The following is a 15,132-nucleotide window of genomic DNA, read 5'->3' as shown; positions in this document are numbered from 1 at the left end:
CCATTTTCTAATGAGATGTTTTTCTTTTCTTTTCTTTTTATTTTTTGGCTGTTGAGATGTTTGAGTTTCTTATATATTCTGGATATTAATCCCCTGTTAGATGAATAGTTTGTAGATATTTTCTTCCATTCTGTAGGTTATCTTTTCACTCTATTGACTGTTTCCTTTGCTGTGAAGATGGTTTTTAGTTTGATATAATCCCATTTATTTTTGTTTTTGTTGCCTGTGCTTTTGAGGTCTTACTCATAAAGTATTTTCCTAGATCAGTGTTCTGAAACATTTACCCTATGTTTTCTTTTTTTTCTTTTTTCTTTTTTTTTCCGAGATGGAGTCTTGCACTGTCGCCTAGGCTGGAGTGCGGTGATGCGGTCTCGGCTCACTGCAAGCTCCACCTCCCGGGTTCATGCCATTCTCCTGCCTCAACCTCCCACGTAGCTGGGACTACAGGCGCCCGCCACCACAGCCGGCTAATGTTTTGTATTTTTAGTAGAGACAGGGTTTCACCGTGTTAGCCAGGATGGTCTCCATCTCCTGACCTCGTGATCCACCCGCCTCGGCCTCCCAAAGTGTTGGGATTACAGGTGTGAGCCACTGCGCCCAGCCTACCCTGTGTTTTCTTCTACTAGTTTTGTAGTTTTGGGCCTTGCATTTAGGTCTTTAATCCATTTTGAGCTGATTTTTATATAAGGTGAGAGATGGGAGTCTTAGTTTCATTGTTCTGCATGTGGATATCCAGTTTTCCCAGCATCATTTATTGAAGAGACTGTTCTTTCCCCAGTGAATGCTGTGATGCCTTTGTCAAAACTCAGTTGGCTGTAGATAAATGGATCTATTTCTGGATTCTCTGTTCTGTTCTGTTGGTCTATGTGTCTGTTTTTATGCCAGTACCATGCTGTTTTGGTTACTATAGCTTTGTAGTATAATTTGAAATTAGGTAGTGTTATACCTCCAGCTTTTGTTTTGTTTTCTTCTGTATTTTTGCTTAGGCTTGCTTTAGCTATTTGGGGTCAGATTGTTTTTCTGTTTCTGCAAAAAATATCATTGGTATTTTGATAGGGATTGCATTGAATCGGTAGCACTTCAGGTACTACAGACATTTAAACACTATTAATTTAGCAATATTAATTCTTCCAATACAAGAGCATGATATCTTCCCATTTTATTGTATATTTTCTTCAATTTCTTTCATCAGTGTCATCTGGTTTTACTTGTAGAGATCTTTCACTTCTTTGGTTAAATTTATTCCTATTTTATTTGTTAAGCAAACATTATACCTAAAATACAGAAAATCTAGTAGATCCTATAGGTTTTCTTCATTAAAACATTTTATTTTTGTTATTCAAAAGACCTGTCTTCAAGTTCAGAAATTCTGCCTGGTCTAGTCTGTTGTTGAAGCTCTCAATTTTATTTTTTATTTCATTCACTGAATTCTTTTTTTTTTTTTTTTTGAGACTGGGTCTCGCTCTGTCACCCAGGCTGGAGTGCAGTGGCATGATCTCAGCTCATTGGAACCTCTGCCTCCTGGTTCAAGCAATTCTCCTGCCTCAGCCTCCTGAGTAGCTGGGATTACAGGCACATGCCAACACACCTGGCTAATTTTTTATGTTTTTAGTAGAGATGGGGTTTCACCATGTTGGCCAGACTGGTCTCGAACTCCTGACCTCAAGTGATCTGCCCACTTCAGCCTCCCAAAGTGCTGGGATTACAGGCGTGAGCCACCACACCCGGCCCATTTAATTCTTTAGTGCTAAGATTTGTTTGGTCCTTTTTTATGATATCTATTTGTGTTGAATTTCTCATTGAAATCATGAATTGTTTTTCTGATTTCATTGAATTGTCTCTATTCTCTTGTATGTCACTGAGTTTCTTTAAAATTATTATTTAGATTTTTTTCTGGGATTTTGTATATTTCCTTATGATTGGGGTCTTTCACTGGAGAATTATCATTTCTTGGAAGGTGTCATATTTCCTTGCTTTTTCATGTTTGATGTGTCCCTATGTTGATTTCTATGCATCTGGTGGAACAGTTGACTCTCCCAATTTTATGGAGTAGGTTTCATAGGGAAAGACTTGGGTCTTGGGGTAGCAATTAGGTGGGGTGCCTTGGCTTTGATGCTAGGTGGATGCAATAGTGTAGTCCTCATGCAATTTCTTCAGCTGCAACCCATACTGGTGATATTTGCAAGTGTCTCTGTGGCCTAAGGTGAGAGAGTTTGTGGCACTGTTGGCATGGTTTTTCTGAGTGTGGTCTCACCAGGCTGCTTCTTAGGTCAGGGTCTGCATGTACACACAAGTGGGTCAGCTAGTTTCAAGTCTGGCTCACTGGGGTTGGGGCCACAGTGCTGTCACTCTAACCAGGAGCATGGGCTCATGGCTGCTGGGCTGGTCTGGGAGGCATACCTGCCAGGGGCAGGCTCAGCAGGCTGTTTTTCTCAGGTCCAAGGCACAGGTGTGCAGCCGCTCAGCTGGCCTGGGGGTGTATCTGCCAGGAGCTGGCCTGAGCCAGCTGGCCCTGAGTGCTGGCACGTACACTGACCTGAGGGTGGGTCAGCTCCTCAGTGGTTTGGAAGCTTCTCCTGCTCAAGGGTGTGTCTGCCCTGTGTGGTACTGCCAGACTGCTTTTCTACCTGGAAGTGTGCATGGCAGGGGTTAGTTTTCCTGTTGTGCAGGACTCGAATCACAGCTGATCCTGAGCCCAGGCTCCAAGCAGTCAGGGTCATGACATTGTAGACACCAGCCACCTGTGTGATCTTGGTGGAATGAAGATGGAGCCCAAGGGCTAGAGAGGTGCAGTGGCTTCTGGCCCCCAGAACAGAGTATACTCCAGAAGTGGCTCTGGCCTTTGGGTGACACTAAGCTGTGGCAGCTTGGCTCACAAGGGTGGGCGGGCATGCTCACCTTGTTCTCCTAATCTGGAGCAAAGCAGCTGTGTGAAGTTTTGGCAGCTCTCCAAACTAGGCTCCAGGCTTGGGAGTACTGTGGGTACTCTTGTAGTAAGGATTGCAGGTGTTTGCAGTGGCAGTGAGGGCTCATGAGGCTCTTCTGCTTCTTTTTCCCACAACAGGAAGTCCCTCCTGACTCCAGTCCAATCTGGGCTTGGGTAACGGGGCAGCTGGGTGCCTCCATTCTGCCTTTTTGGACTTCTTTTTTTCTTTCTTTCTTTTTGAGACGGGGTCTCACTCTGTCACCCGGGCTGGAATGCAATAGCATGATCTCAGCTCACCACAATCTCCGCCTCATGGGTTCAAGTGATTCTCCTGCTACAGCCTCCCGAGTAGCTGGGATTATAGGCATGCACCACCACGCCTGGCTAATTTTGAATTTTAGTAGAGATGGGGTTTCTCCATGTCGGTCAGGCTGGTCTCGAACTCCTGACCTCAGGTGATCCGCCCACCTCTGCCTCCCAAAGTGCTGGGATTACAGGTGTGCACCACCGTGCCCGGCCTATAATTTTCAACACTTCTATAAAGTATTATATGAAGCTGCTTTAGACAAGAGAGGTCTATGGTGGGATTTGAATGGCTAAAACTTAACTCCTTAATAGGCCAGGCTGTATTAGGTACCAATAGATTATTCTACTATGTATATCTCTGCTCAATTATTTGTCTTTGTCAACAAACAAAAATGAGAAATAGAAATTTCATATACCACATTCTTTTCATTTGGAAGAAAGGCTATTCGGAATGGATGTTAAATTTTACAAAGTTTTTATTATCTTAGTAACATTACAATCCTTGAATGAGAGAAAAGTAAAAGGATAATTTATAAGTTAAAATGCAAATGGTAGTTGGTTTGCAGTTCATTGTTTCTCACTAGTGGCTAGTTTGAAAAATGGGGTGACTGAAAAATAGTGAGGCTGCTTTACCTGAACTATTAATTAAGACACTAATTTTGGTCAAACTTAGTACTAGGCATTAATAGAACTAAGAAACTGTGAAAGAAATGGAAAATATTGAGATCCTTTTCTAATTCTTTAGAAAGATGTACATGATACAATTACAGAACAGAATAAAGGAAATGATCTGATTAATGCTGTAATGAAATATTTGTGAATTATGAAAATTAAAGATATAAAAGATGCATATGGCTTACTGGCAGATTATTTATTTGGTCCATTTGTAGAGAGCCCCAAGTATGAGAACTGCTTTTATGTCTTTATAGTTTAAGGAAGCTATTTGCAGCTACACTTAGAATTAGCTTTCTCTTCTCTATACTCAACTACTGATCCTAGGTTTTCTCCTTTTATTTTGTCAGATAATGTTATTGCAGACTCAGTTTCCCCAACTTTATTTGAGAGTGTGTAGAACATGTCAGTAGGCTGTACTGTGCTGTGCACAACTTTCAAAATCCTGAAGTCCTATTTATGACTTCTTGATTGTGTTTGTCCTCATTTGTGAATTTGCATTAGTAATAGTACTCTGACTGGGCACACTTGGCTCATATCTGTAATCCCAGCACTTTGGGAGGCCTAGTCAGGAAGATCTCTTGAGCCCAGGAGTTCAAGACCAGCCTGGGCAACATAGTGAGACCCTGTCTGTGCAAAAAAAAAAATTTTTTAATTAGCTGGTGTGGTGCCGCATGTCTGTAGTCTCAGCTACTTGGGAGTCTGAGGTGGAGGGATTGCTTGAGCCTAGGAGTTGGAGGCTGCAGTGAGCTATGATTGCACCACTGCACTCTAGCTTGGGTGACAGAGCAAGACTCTGTCTCTAAAAAAATAAGAATAATAATAATCAAATTATAATAGTACCCAATTAAAATACAAAGGAGCTATGAAATGGGGTTTGTAAAAATGATCTAGGCAATATCTTATGAAATTTAAAGTACTATGAAAATATTATATGAGAGTAGTTTATGCACAGTTTATCATAATTGCTCAGAATCTTTTCAAGAAAAATTCTCCTGTCTGGTGATTCGTATATATTTTTATTGTTGGGTTTTTTTTTTTGTTTTTGTTTTTGTTTTGTTTTGTTTTGAGTCGGGGTCTTGCTATGTTGCCCAGGCTGGTCTTAAACTCCTGGGCTCAAGCAATCTTCCTGCCTCAGCCTCTTGAGTAGCTGGAATTATAGGCACAGGCCACCATGCTTGCTTGGCTCATATATATTTTCTATGTATAAGATTGTCACTCTTTTTTTTATACCATACATATATACACATTTATATCCTGAATCTCAAATGAGTTAATCTCAGAACTGTAGAAATTCAACCCTAGCTTCAATCTCAGAAGACCAATGGAGTTTTTTGTTGGTTTGTTTTGTTTTGAGACAGAGTGTCGCTCTGTTGTTCAGGCTGGAGTGCAGTTGCATGATCTCGGCTCACTGCAATCTCCGCCTCCTGGGTTCAAGCCACTCTCCTGCCTCAGCTTCCGGAGTAGTTGGGATTACAGGTGCCCGCCATCACGCCCAGCTAATTTTTGTATTTTCAGTAGAGACAGGGTTTCACCATGTTGGCCAGGCTGGTCTCGAACTCCTGACCTCAGATGATCCACCTACCTCAGCCTCTCAAAGTGCTGGGATTACAGGCATGAGCCACCGTGCCCGGCCTAAAGTATTATTTTTATTGCACTGCCCTGTTCATTTTGGCTGATGTAGTTAGAATTACATGTAATAATGAGGTGACTGTTTTTTTGGTTTTTGTTTGGTTTTTTTTTTTTTTTTTTTGGAGACAGAGTCTAGCAGTCTGCCTCTGTCGCACAGGCTGGAGTACAGTAGCACGATCTTGGCTTACTGCAACCTCCACCTCCCAGGTTCAAGCAGTTTTCCCACCTCAGCCTCCTGAGTAGCTGGGATTACAGGCGCACACTACCACGCCTGGCTAATTTTTGTATTTTTAGTAGCGACAGGGTCTCACCATGTTGGCCAGTCTGGTCTCACTTTCCTGACCTCAGGTGATCAGCCTGCCTTGGCCTCCCAAAGTGCTGGGATTATAGTTGTGACCCACCACACCTGGCCCGATTTTGGATATAGGTTATCATCTCCCTGTTATTTGACATTTAATATAATTTTATATTTGCTTTTCTTATCATGGTCACTTTTGGGTCCATTTACTAAAGTAAATTTTGAAAAGTGAATTACTATAAATTTTAGATTTCAAAATCACTTTCAAAATATACTAGAAAATTGCCATCTGTCTAAATTTATTTTAGAATAATTAAAACAGAAGTATGAGATAACTTCCTGAAGGAAAACAGCACCAATAGAACCTAATGCTTTTTCCCAAGGTAATTTTAGATTTGTGCTTATGCTAAGAGTTTAGATCTAAACCCAAATTGCCTGTCTTGGATTAGCCTGAAAGATCCTCAGGACCCTGGTTGCATTTGGGAGCTATTCCAGGACATTAGTTAGGTGTATTTTTCCTGGGCTGGACTTAGGACAAGCTTTGCATGTCCATGAGCTTTACATATCCATGTCCAACTAATAGTATTCCTGACACGAAGTGAAATAGATATAAACATCTTAGCTGACCCTGGAACCACATGGTTTCTTGGTGTCTTTGGACTAGAGATTGACTCTAAATCTCCCATGACTAATCCAAATTCATTTTGCATTGTATTCAGACCAATTTCTATAGTTTTCCTAGAACTTAATGGGTCTCATTAAGTGATTTGAACTTACTTGATTTCTCAAAAAGACTTTTTTTCTTTATCAGTTTATATAGTTATTTTCAGCCTGCTTACATGTCACTTTAGGTGATATGAAAATATAAAAACTTTAGGTATCTTAAGGAAGGACATTCTTATCAGATGTTGAATCTTACTCATATAGAATTAAAATTACCTCAGTGGAAGAGGGGTAGAGTTTCACCTCTCATAGGCTTGATTTTTTTTTTTTTTTTTTTTTTTTTTGAGATGGAGCTTTGTTCTTATTGCCCAGGCTGGAGTACAGTGGTGCAATCTCAGCTCACCGCAACCTCCGCCTCCCGAGTTCAAGCGATTCTCCTGCCTCAGCCTCCTGAGTAGCTGGGATTAACAGGCATGTACCACCATGCCCGGCTAATTTTGTATTTTCAGTAGAGACGGGGTTTCTCCATGTTGGCCAGGCTGGTCTTGAACTCCCAACCTCAGGTGATCTGCCTGCCTTGGCTTCCCAAAGTTCTGGGATTACAGGTGTGAGCCACCACGCCCAGCCCGCTTGATCTTTAAAAATTGGTCAGGTGTGGGCTGTGCACAGTGGCTCACCCCTGTAATCCCAGCACTTTGGGAGGCCAAGGCGGGCGGATCACCTGATGCCAGAAGTTCGAGACCAGCCTGACCAACATGGTGAAATCCCATCTCTACTAAAAGTACAGAAATTAACTGGGTGTGGTGGCGGGCACCTGTAGTCCCAACTACTCGGGAGGCTGAGGCAGGGAGAATCACTTAAACCCAGGGGGCGGAGGTTGCAGTTGAGCCAAGATTGCATCATTGCTCTCCAGCCTGGGTGACACAGCAAGACAACACCCCCTCCTGCAAAAAAAAATTGGCCAGGTGTGGTGGCTTACACCTGTAATCCAAGCACTTTGGGAGGCCAAGGCAGATGGATCACTTGAGCTCAGGAGTTCGAGACCAGCCTGGGCAACATGGTGACACCCCATCTCTACAAAAAATGCAAAAATCAGCCAGGTGTGGTGGTGCATGCTGTAGTCCCAGCTACTCAGGAGGCTGAGGTGGGAGGATCACTTGAGCCTAGAAAGCAGAGGTTGCAGTAAGCCAAGATTGCACCACTATACTTCAGCCTGGGTGACACGGTGACCCTGTCTCAAAAAAAAAAAAGGAAAAAATTAGAGAAATCATAAAACATTACTAAATATCTTTGTATGTCTTTACTTATAGGAAGATATAATAATCCTAGTATTTAATAGAATTTATGGAAAACAACAAAATGCATGAAAATTTGGAGTTTTTCAGTGAACAATTATGTGCCAGTAATTTTTTCCTGTAATCCTGTATCTAGATTCTGGCAAGAAATAGATGGCATACTCAAAGAGACTTGGAGAGAATTTAATGTAAGGAATTTTTTACAGATGTATGGGCAGAGTTAAGAAAGCCAATGGGACCAGCAACAGAGGGAGCCATTCCTACCATGAGTCCTGAAAGGGGAGTTGAAGTGGGTGTAAGCAGAACTTGATGAGGGTAGTAGCTGAGAGAGAGGCCACAAGAAGGGAGCTGTGGCCAGGATAGTGGAATGTAGCCATCACCAGCGCCACAGTCCTCAGCGGGGAAGCAAGGATAATCATTACCCAGCCCTCTTTTTCCTCTAACCCTCTGATTGTCTGTTGGTGCCATCCATTGAGCAGATCTAACCACAAATCAGAAAGCAAGGAAGCCCAGATGGTGCAATCTGTATAAATTAGCCTTCCAGAGCATACAGCACACCAAAGAAGGGGCAGGGATAAACCTACCGGGAGAGACTGTTCTGCAGTTTCTGAGTAGGGTAGCTTAAGTGTCATTCATTGTTATTCAGAATTGTTCATTTTTCATATAAGTTGCGCAGACCTGGTCAACATCTGTGTTCTTCCTATAAATTAGAATTTGAGATGTTAAATGTCACAGCATGCATCTGTATTGATATTTTACATAATTGCATTTTAATTTTTTCTCCCCCTTCTCCAGATTACAATTCCTAGACCTTCTGTGGCATCTACACAGTCAACTTCAGGAAGCTTTCACTATGGTCAGCAGCCAGAGAAGAAAGATCTTCAGCCCATGGAGCCCACTGTGGAACTTTATTCTCCAAGGGAAAACTTCTCTGGCTTGGCTGTGACAGAGGGTGAACCTCCTAGTGGAGGAAGCAGAACAGATTTGGGGCTTCAGATAGATCACATTGGTCATGACGTGTTACCCAACATTAGAGAAAGTAACAAATCTCAAGACCTGGGACCAAAAGAACTTCCTGATCATAACAGACTAGTTGTGAGAGAATTTGAAAATCTCCCTGGGGAAACTGAAGAGAAAAGCATCCTTTTAGAGTCAGATAATGAAGATGAGAAATTAAGTAGAGGGCAGCATTGTATGGAGATCTCCTCTCTCCCAGGAGATTTGGTAATTGTGGAAAAGGATCACTCAGCTACTACTGAACCTCTTCATGTGACAAAAACACAGACTTTTAGTGTGGTGCCAAATCAAGACAAAAATAATGAGATAATGAAGCTTCTGACAGTTGGAACTTCAGAAATTTCTCCCAGAGACATTGACCCACATGTTGAAGGTCAGATAGGCCAGGTGGCAGAAATACAAAAAAATAAGGTATCTAAGGATGATGACATCATGAGTGAAGACTTGCCGGGTCATCAAGGAGACCTCTCTACTTTTTTGCACCAAGAGGGTAAGAGAGAGAAAATTGCCCCTAGAAATGGAGAACTATTTCATTGTGTTTCAGAGAATGAACATGGTGCCCCAACCCGGAAGGATATGGTTAGGTCATCCTTTGTAACTAGACACAGCCGAATCCCTGTTTTGGCACAAGAGATCGACTCAACTTTGGAATCATCCTCTTCGGTTTCTGCAAAAGAAAAGCTCCTCCAAAAGAAAGCTTATCAGCCAGACCTAGTCAAGCTTCTGGTGGAAAAAAGACAATTCAAGTCCTTCCTTGGAGACCTCTCAAGTGCCTCTGATAAATTGCTAGAGGAGAAACTAGCTACTGTTCCTGCTACCTTTTGTGAGGAGGAAGTGCTCACTCCCTTTTCAAGACTGACAGTAGATTCTCACCTGAGTAGGTCAGCTGAAGATAGCTTTCTGTCACCCATCATCTCCCAGTCTAGAAAGAGCAAAATTCCAAGGCCAGTTTCATGGGTCAACACAGATCAAGTCAATAGCTCAACTTCATCTCAGTTCTTTCCTCGGCCACCACCAGGAAAGCCACCCACGAGGCCTGGAGTAGAAGCCAGGTAATGCTGTGTGCTCTCCCTGTGTTAAGTGTGTGACACCATTTCTATATCTGCTTTATTGTACTCCACCAATGGCATCATTTCTGTGTTACCCTCTTCTCAGTATCTTTCTTTCCTGCCTTTCCCAGGCCTTACAGCCTAGTGCAGTGGAAGTAATCAGATTGATCCAGGTTAATCATTTTATTTTTTCCAATTTATTGTGGTAAAATGCACATAACATAAAATTTAGCATCTTGACTTTTTGTTTGTTTGTTTTTGAGACAGAATCTCACTCTGTCACGCAGGCTGGAGTGGAGTGGCTCAATCTCCGCTCACTGCAGCCTCTGCCTCCCGGGTTCAAGAGATTCTCTCGTGCCTCAGCCACCCGAGTAGCTAGGATTACAGGCACCTGCCACCACATCAGGCTATTTTTTTTTTTTTTAAACTAGAGACAGGGTTTCGCTGTGTTGGGTAGGCTGGTCTCAAACTCCTGGCCCCAAGTGAACCACCTGCCTCGGCCTCCCAAAGTGCTGGGATTACAGGCTTGAGCCACTGTGCCCAGCTGTGTCTTTTTTAAGTGTACAGTTCAGTGGTATTAAGTACATTCACATTGTTGTGTTACACTTAAGTTCTAAAGTTATAACATTGATTTGGATTTATATGAGCTTAACTTCAATATCATGCAATAACTCTGCTCCTTTCAGTCTCCGTCTCCACTCCTTTCAGTTGTTGATGTTACAGAATTACCTCTTTATACATTGTGTGTTCATACACATAAACTAATACTTTTTTAAATGCATTAATATCTTAAATTATGTAAAAAACAAAATGTGGAGTTACAAACCAATGTTAGAAAAAGAAAGTATTGGTCTCCTAAATAATGCAGAAAACAAAAAGTGGAGTTACAGACTTCTTACAAAAATACTAGCTTTTATAATTGTCCATGTGTTTGCCTTTATTAAGATCTTTATTTCTTCATATGGCTTCAAGTTCCTGTGTAGCATCCTTTCATTTCAACCTACAGGACTCTCTTTAGCATTTCTTGCAAGGCAGGTCTGGTGGTAACAAACTCCCTTAGCTTTTATTTGAGAATGTCTTAATTTCTCCCTCATTTTTGAAGGACAGTTTTGTCAGATACAAGATTCTTAGTTGACAGTTCTTGTAGTATTTTAAAAGAAGTACTTTAAAGTACTAAAGTACTTCCAGCCTCCAGTGTTTCTGGTGAGAAGTGTTCGGATAATTTTTTTGAGAATCTCAAGATTCTCTGTCTTTGTCTTTTGACAGTTTGATTATAATGTGTCTCATTGTGGGTCTCTGAGTTCATCCTACTTCGAGTTTGTTGAACTTCTGGGATGTTGTATATTCATGTCTCTTACGACTTTTGGGGAGTCTACAGCCTTTTTTTTTTTTTTTTTAAGTATTCTCTCTGCCTCTTACTCTCTTCTCCTTCTGGAACTCCCACAGTGTGCATGCAGGTCTGCTTGATGGCCCCACAGGCCCTTTACTCTCTGTTTACTTTTCTTTATTCCTTTTTTTTCTGTACCTCAGACTCAATACTTTCCATTGTCCTGTCTTCAAGTTTGCTGTTTTTTTTTCTTCTGCCTGCTCAGATCTGCTTTTGAATTCCTCTAGTGAATTTTTTATTTTAGTGATTGTACTTTTCAGTTCCATTTTTTTTGGTTCTTGTTAGGTTTTCTGTCTCTCATTGATATTTCCATTTTGTTCACACGTTGTTTTCTTGACTTTCTCCGTGTCTTTCTTTAGTTCTTCGAGCATCCTTAAGACAGTTGTTTCAAAATCTTTGTCTAGTAGATTTGCCATCAGGTCTTTTTCAGATACAATTTCTGTTGATTTTTTTCCCTTTGAATGGACCGTGCCTTCCTGTTTCTGTGTATGTTTTTTTTAATTTTTTTTGTTGAAAATTGGATATTTGAATCTAATAATATGGTAACTCTGAAAATAAGATTTTCCCCTTTCCTCAGGATTTGCTGGGGGTTGTTTTTGTTTCTTTTTGTTTTTGAGACAGGGTCTCACTCTGTCACCCAGGCTGGAGTGCAGTGGAATAATCATGACTCATTGCAGCCTCTAACTCCTGGGCTCAAGTGATCCTCCTGCCTCAGCCTCCTGAGTAGCTGGAACTACAGGTGCATGCCAGCACACCTAGCTAATTTGTTTGTTTTTTGATGGTTGTAGACTGTCTCTGTGCTGAGGACCACCCTGAGATGTAAACCTAAGGTCTCAGACCTTTTCGAAGCCTGTATTTTTTTCTGGCTAAGCATAATAGCTTTCTGATTTCCCCAGTATATGTGGTTGGTTTTGAATACACAAGTCTTTAATATCTGGCTCCGAAGAAGGGAAAAAAGAAAAATGAGGGAAGGAAAAAAAGAGCACTGGCCCTTTTAATCCCTTAGCAGTTACTTCAGCCAGAGGAGAACCAGTTTGTAACAATAGGGAAAAATGTAAGAATGACTACCCACCTCTTTCTCTGCTCTTCTGTGATCAGAACCAGCTATGAGTAATCAGAGCACAGATTCCCAGTAATTGGAGGACAGGGTTCTTTTTGCCCACCTGCTTCTTGTAAGCTGTGTGCAAACTGCTCCAGAAATAAGTGCACAACTGCCTGCCACAGGGCCAGGAATGGGGGATATGCTAAGATCTGAAATAGACTAAAATTAACTGTTATTGACAGTCCAAGCCTTCTCCTGGAAGTTGCAAGCCTTCGGTAGACTCCAGATTTCCAAGATAATTACATCAGACAGATTCTGCCAGTGGAGTTGCCTAGGTGGGGAGACAGATTCCTAGTGCTTCAAATATGATGTCAAATGCTAATGAAGAACACATGGTCCATGATTTGATAAATGGACCCTGGTAACAGTGCTGTTTATCTTGGTTATAATGAATTAAACCAAAAAAATCCTATAGAAGATTTCCGTAGGTCTGATGGTATGTACAACCATACATAGTAAAGACACTGCTTTAGTGTCCACTGCATGCTATACTTTTTATTTAAATATTATCATGATATATTTGACAACAGAATGTTTATATTTTGAGGAAGAGGGGAAAATATCGGGAGGTGGTAAACCAGTGAAGAGTGCTTTCCAGGGCCAAATGTGGTGGCTCACACCTGTAATCCTAGCACTTTGTGAGGCTGAGGCAGGCAGATTGCTTGAACCCAGAAGTTTGAGACCAGCCTGGGCAACATGGTGAAACCTCATCTCTATAAGAATTAGCCAGGCATGGGTGCTACACAGCTGTATTCCCAGCTACTCAGGAGGCTGAGGTGGGAGGATCGTTTTATGAGTTGTTGGCTGTCTTCATGTCAAAACATTCTGTTGGGTTACTGTTGTTGTTGTTGTTGTTTTGAGATGGAATCTTGCTCTGTGGCCCAGGCAGGAGTGCAGTGGTGCAGTCCTGGCTCACTGCAACCTCTGCCTCTCAAGTTCAAGTGATTCTCCTGCCGAGTAGCTGGGATTACAGGCACCGCCACCACGTCCAGCTAATTTTTTGTATTTTAGTAGAGACAGGGTTTTGCCATGTTGGCCAGGCTGATCTCAAACTCCTGACCTCAAGCTGTCCACCCACCTCAACCCCCTAAAGTGCTGGAATTACAGATGTGAGCCACCGCACCCGGCCTGGGTTACTTTCTGTAACTAACTCCCTTCTCTACAAATTATATCAAAGATATTTTATCCTAGTCTGAATTTAACTTGGGTTGTAGTGCCTTTTGTTTGATACAAAAGTTTAGTGTTCATGGAACTGAATTTTTTTTTATTAATTGTGTTTTATATCATGCGTAGGAAGGTCCTTCAAACCTAATATTTTTTTAAAAGGTAGTAATTTCCTGTACCTTTAGAGTTTTGTGCTTTGTGTATAAATGTATTGTCTATCTAAAGTTTATCATTATATATGATGTGAAGTTTTTTCCCAAGTAGTTAGTGATATCTTAATACTAATTTCCCATAGAAACATGGGAAATGTTTTTTGGATTCAATGCTCTGTTCCATTCATTTGTCTATTCCTTTGCTGTATACTTTCTATTAGCATAATTTTATTATTACAGGGGCCCTAGGGTCCTTCTCACTACATAATTTGGCATTGCCACTAAAATATATTGTAGACTGCTGTATAGCAGGCCCCTGGCCCCAGGGCTGCATGGCAGGAGGTGAGCACTACTGCCTGAGCTCCGCCTCCTCTCAGATCAGCAGTGGCATCACATTCCCATAGGAGCGCGAACCCTGTTGTGAACTGCACATGGGAGGGATCTAGGTTGTGTGCTCCTTATGAGAATCTAAGTAATGCCTGATGATCTGGGGTGGAACAGTTTCATCCCAAAACCATCCTTGCCCCTCCTCCCCCCGTCGTGGAAAAAAATTGTCTTCCACGAAACTGGTCCTTGGTGCTAAAAAGGTTGGGGCCCCTGCTTTATAGTTCATAAAGACACTTTTATATGTTCCATTTTCTTTGATTCTTAGGCCAAATCAGAAAGACATTTAGGACAAGAAACACATTTGCTGTTCATATGAATACTCTTAGAATTCTGAGGCCCAAGGGCCAGGCGCTATGGTTCATGCTTGTAATCCCAGCACTTTGAGAGGCTGAGACAGGAGGATTGCTAGAGCCCAGGAGTTTGAGACCAGCCTGGGCAATGTGGCAAAACTGTCTCTACAAAAAAATACAAAAATTAGCCAGGTGTGCACTACAGGTGCACTACAGGTACAGCTTGAGGCCCAAGCTCAGTTGCCAGTGTGAGGGGGTGGGGGGCAGTCAGTTCCAGCATCCACCCTCCTTAATCCCAGGCTATTAACAGGAATACAAACTGAGCTCCACAGAAACCAATGACTACTCTTTTCTCTTGGAAATTATTAAATGAGTGGAATGTACATTTATCTATAGTTCCTCCTGTTGCTTAGTATAGTTCATGTTGAAGACTTAGGGGTAACAGAGCCTTGGCAGAAGAAAGAAAATTTAAAAAAAACACTTACATTGTGGGATTTTGTGTTTGTAAGATTCCTGTCCTAGCATCCTTACACAATATAGTTTACTCTCTGTCTTATGTGCTAACATGCTAGAGACAATTAATTAAATTCATCTGAAAATTAGCAGAGTAAAACATGGCGTAGGAGGAAAGGAACTAATATCATTTAAGGGCTTCTTCATGGCAGATGTTCATCTAAGTACTTGGGTCACTGCCCTTGGTCTGTTCAGTGACCCTATGAGACAGACAGTATTCCCATTGAAAGCAGGGAAAGATTAAAGAATTTCTCCAGGGTCATGCAACTAGTATATAGT

The 15,132-nt window shown here is 41.7% G+C and overlaps 2 protein-coding genes across 7 annotated transcripts in view; one reads left to right on the top strand and one right to left on the bottom strand.

Annotated features, from left to right (window-relative positions):
* CCNDBP1 (cyclin D1 binding protein 1) overlaps positions 1-15,132 on the bottom strand; it is a 507,674-nt gene that overhangs the window by 415,636 nt on the left and 76,906 nt on the right. The window lies entirely within an intron of this gene.
* Positions 1-15,132, top strand: part of TTBK2 (tau tubulin kinase 2) — a 174,794-nt gene that overhangs the window by 152,297 nt on the left and 7,365 nt on the right. For all 6 annotated transcript variants that reach the window (XM_050799381.1, XM_050799380.1, XM_050799382.1 and 3 more), the window contains one exon: positions 8,588-9,861. In XM_050799381.1, coding sequence (XP_050655338.1) covers positions 8,588-9,861 — 1,274 coding nt within the window. The remainder of the gene's footprint in view (positions 1-8,587; positions 9,862-15,132) is intronic.

The sequence above is a fragment of the Macaca thibetana genome, chromosome 7 (assembly GCF_024542745.1).
Source record: "Macaca thibetana thibetana isolate TM-01 chromosome 7, ASM2454274v1, whole genome shotgun sequence".
Taxonomy (NCBI): Eukaryota; Metazoa; Chordata; class Mammalia; order Primates; family Cercopithecidae; genus Macaca; species Macaca thibetana.
This window is presented reverse-complemented; position numbering and strand designations above follow the sequence as displayed.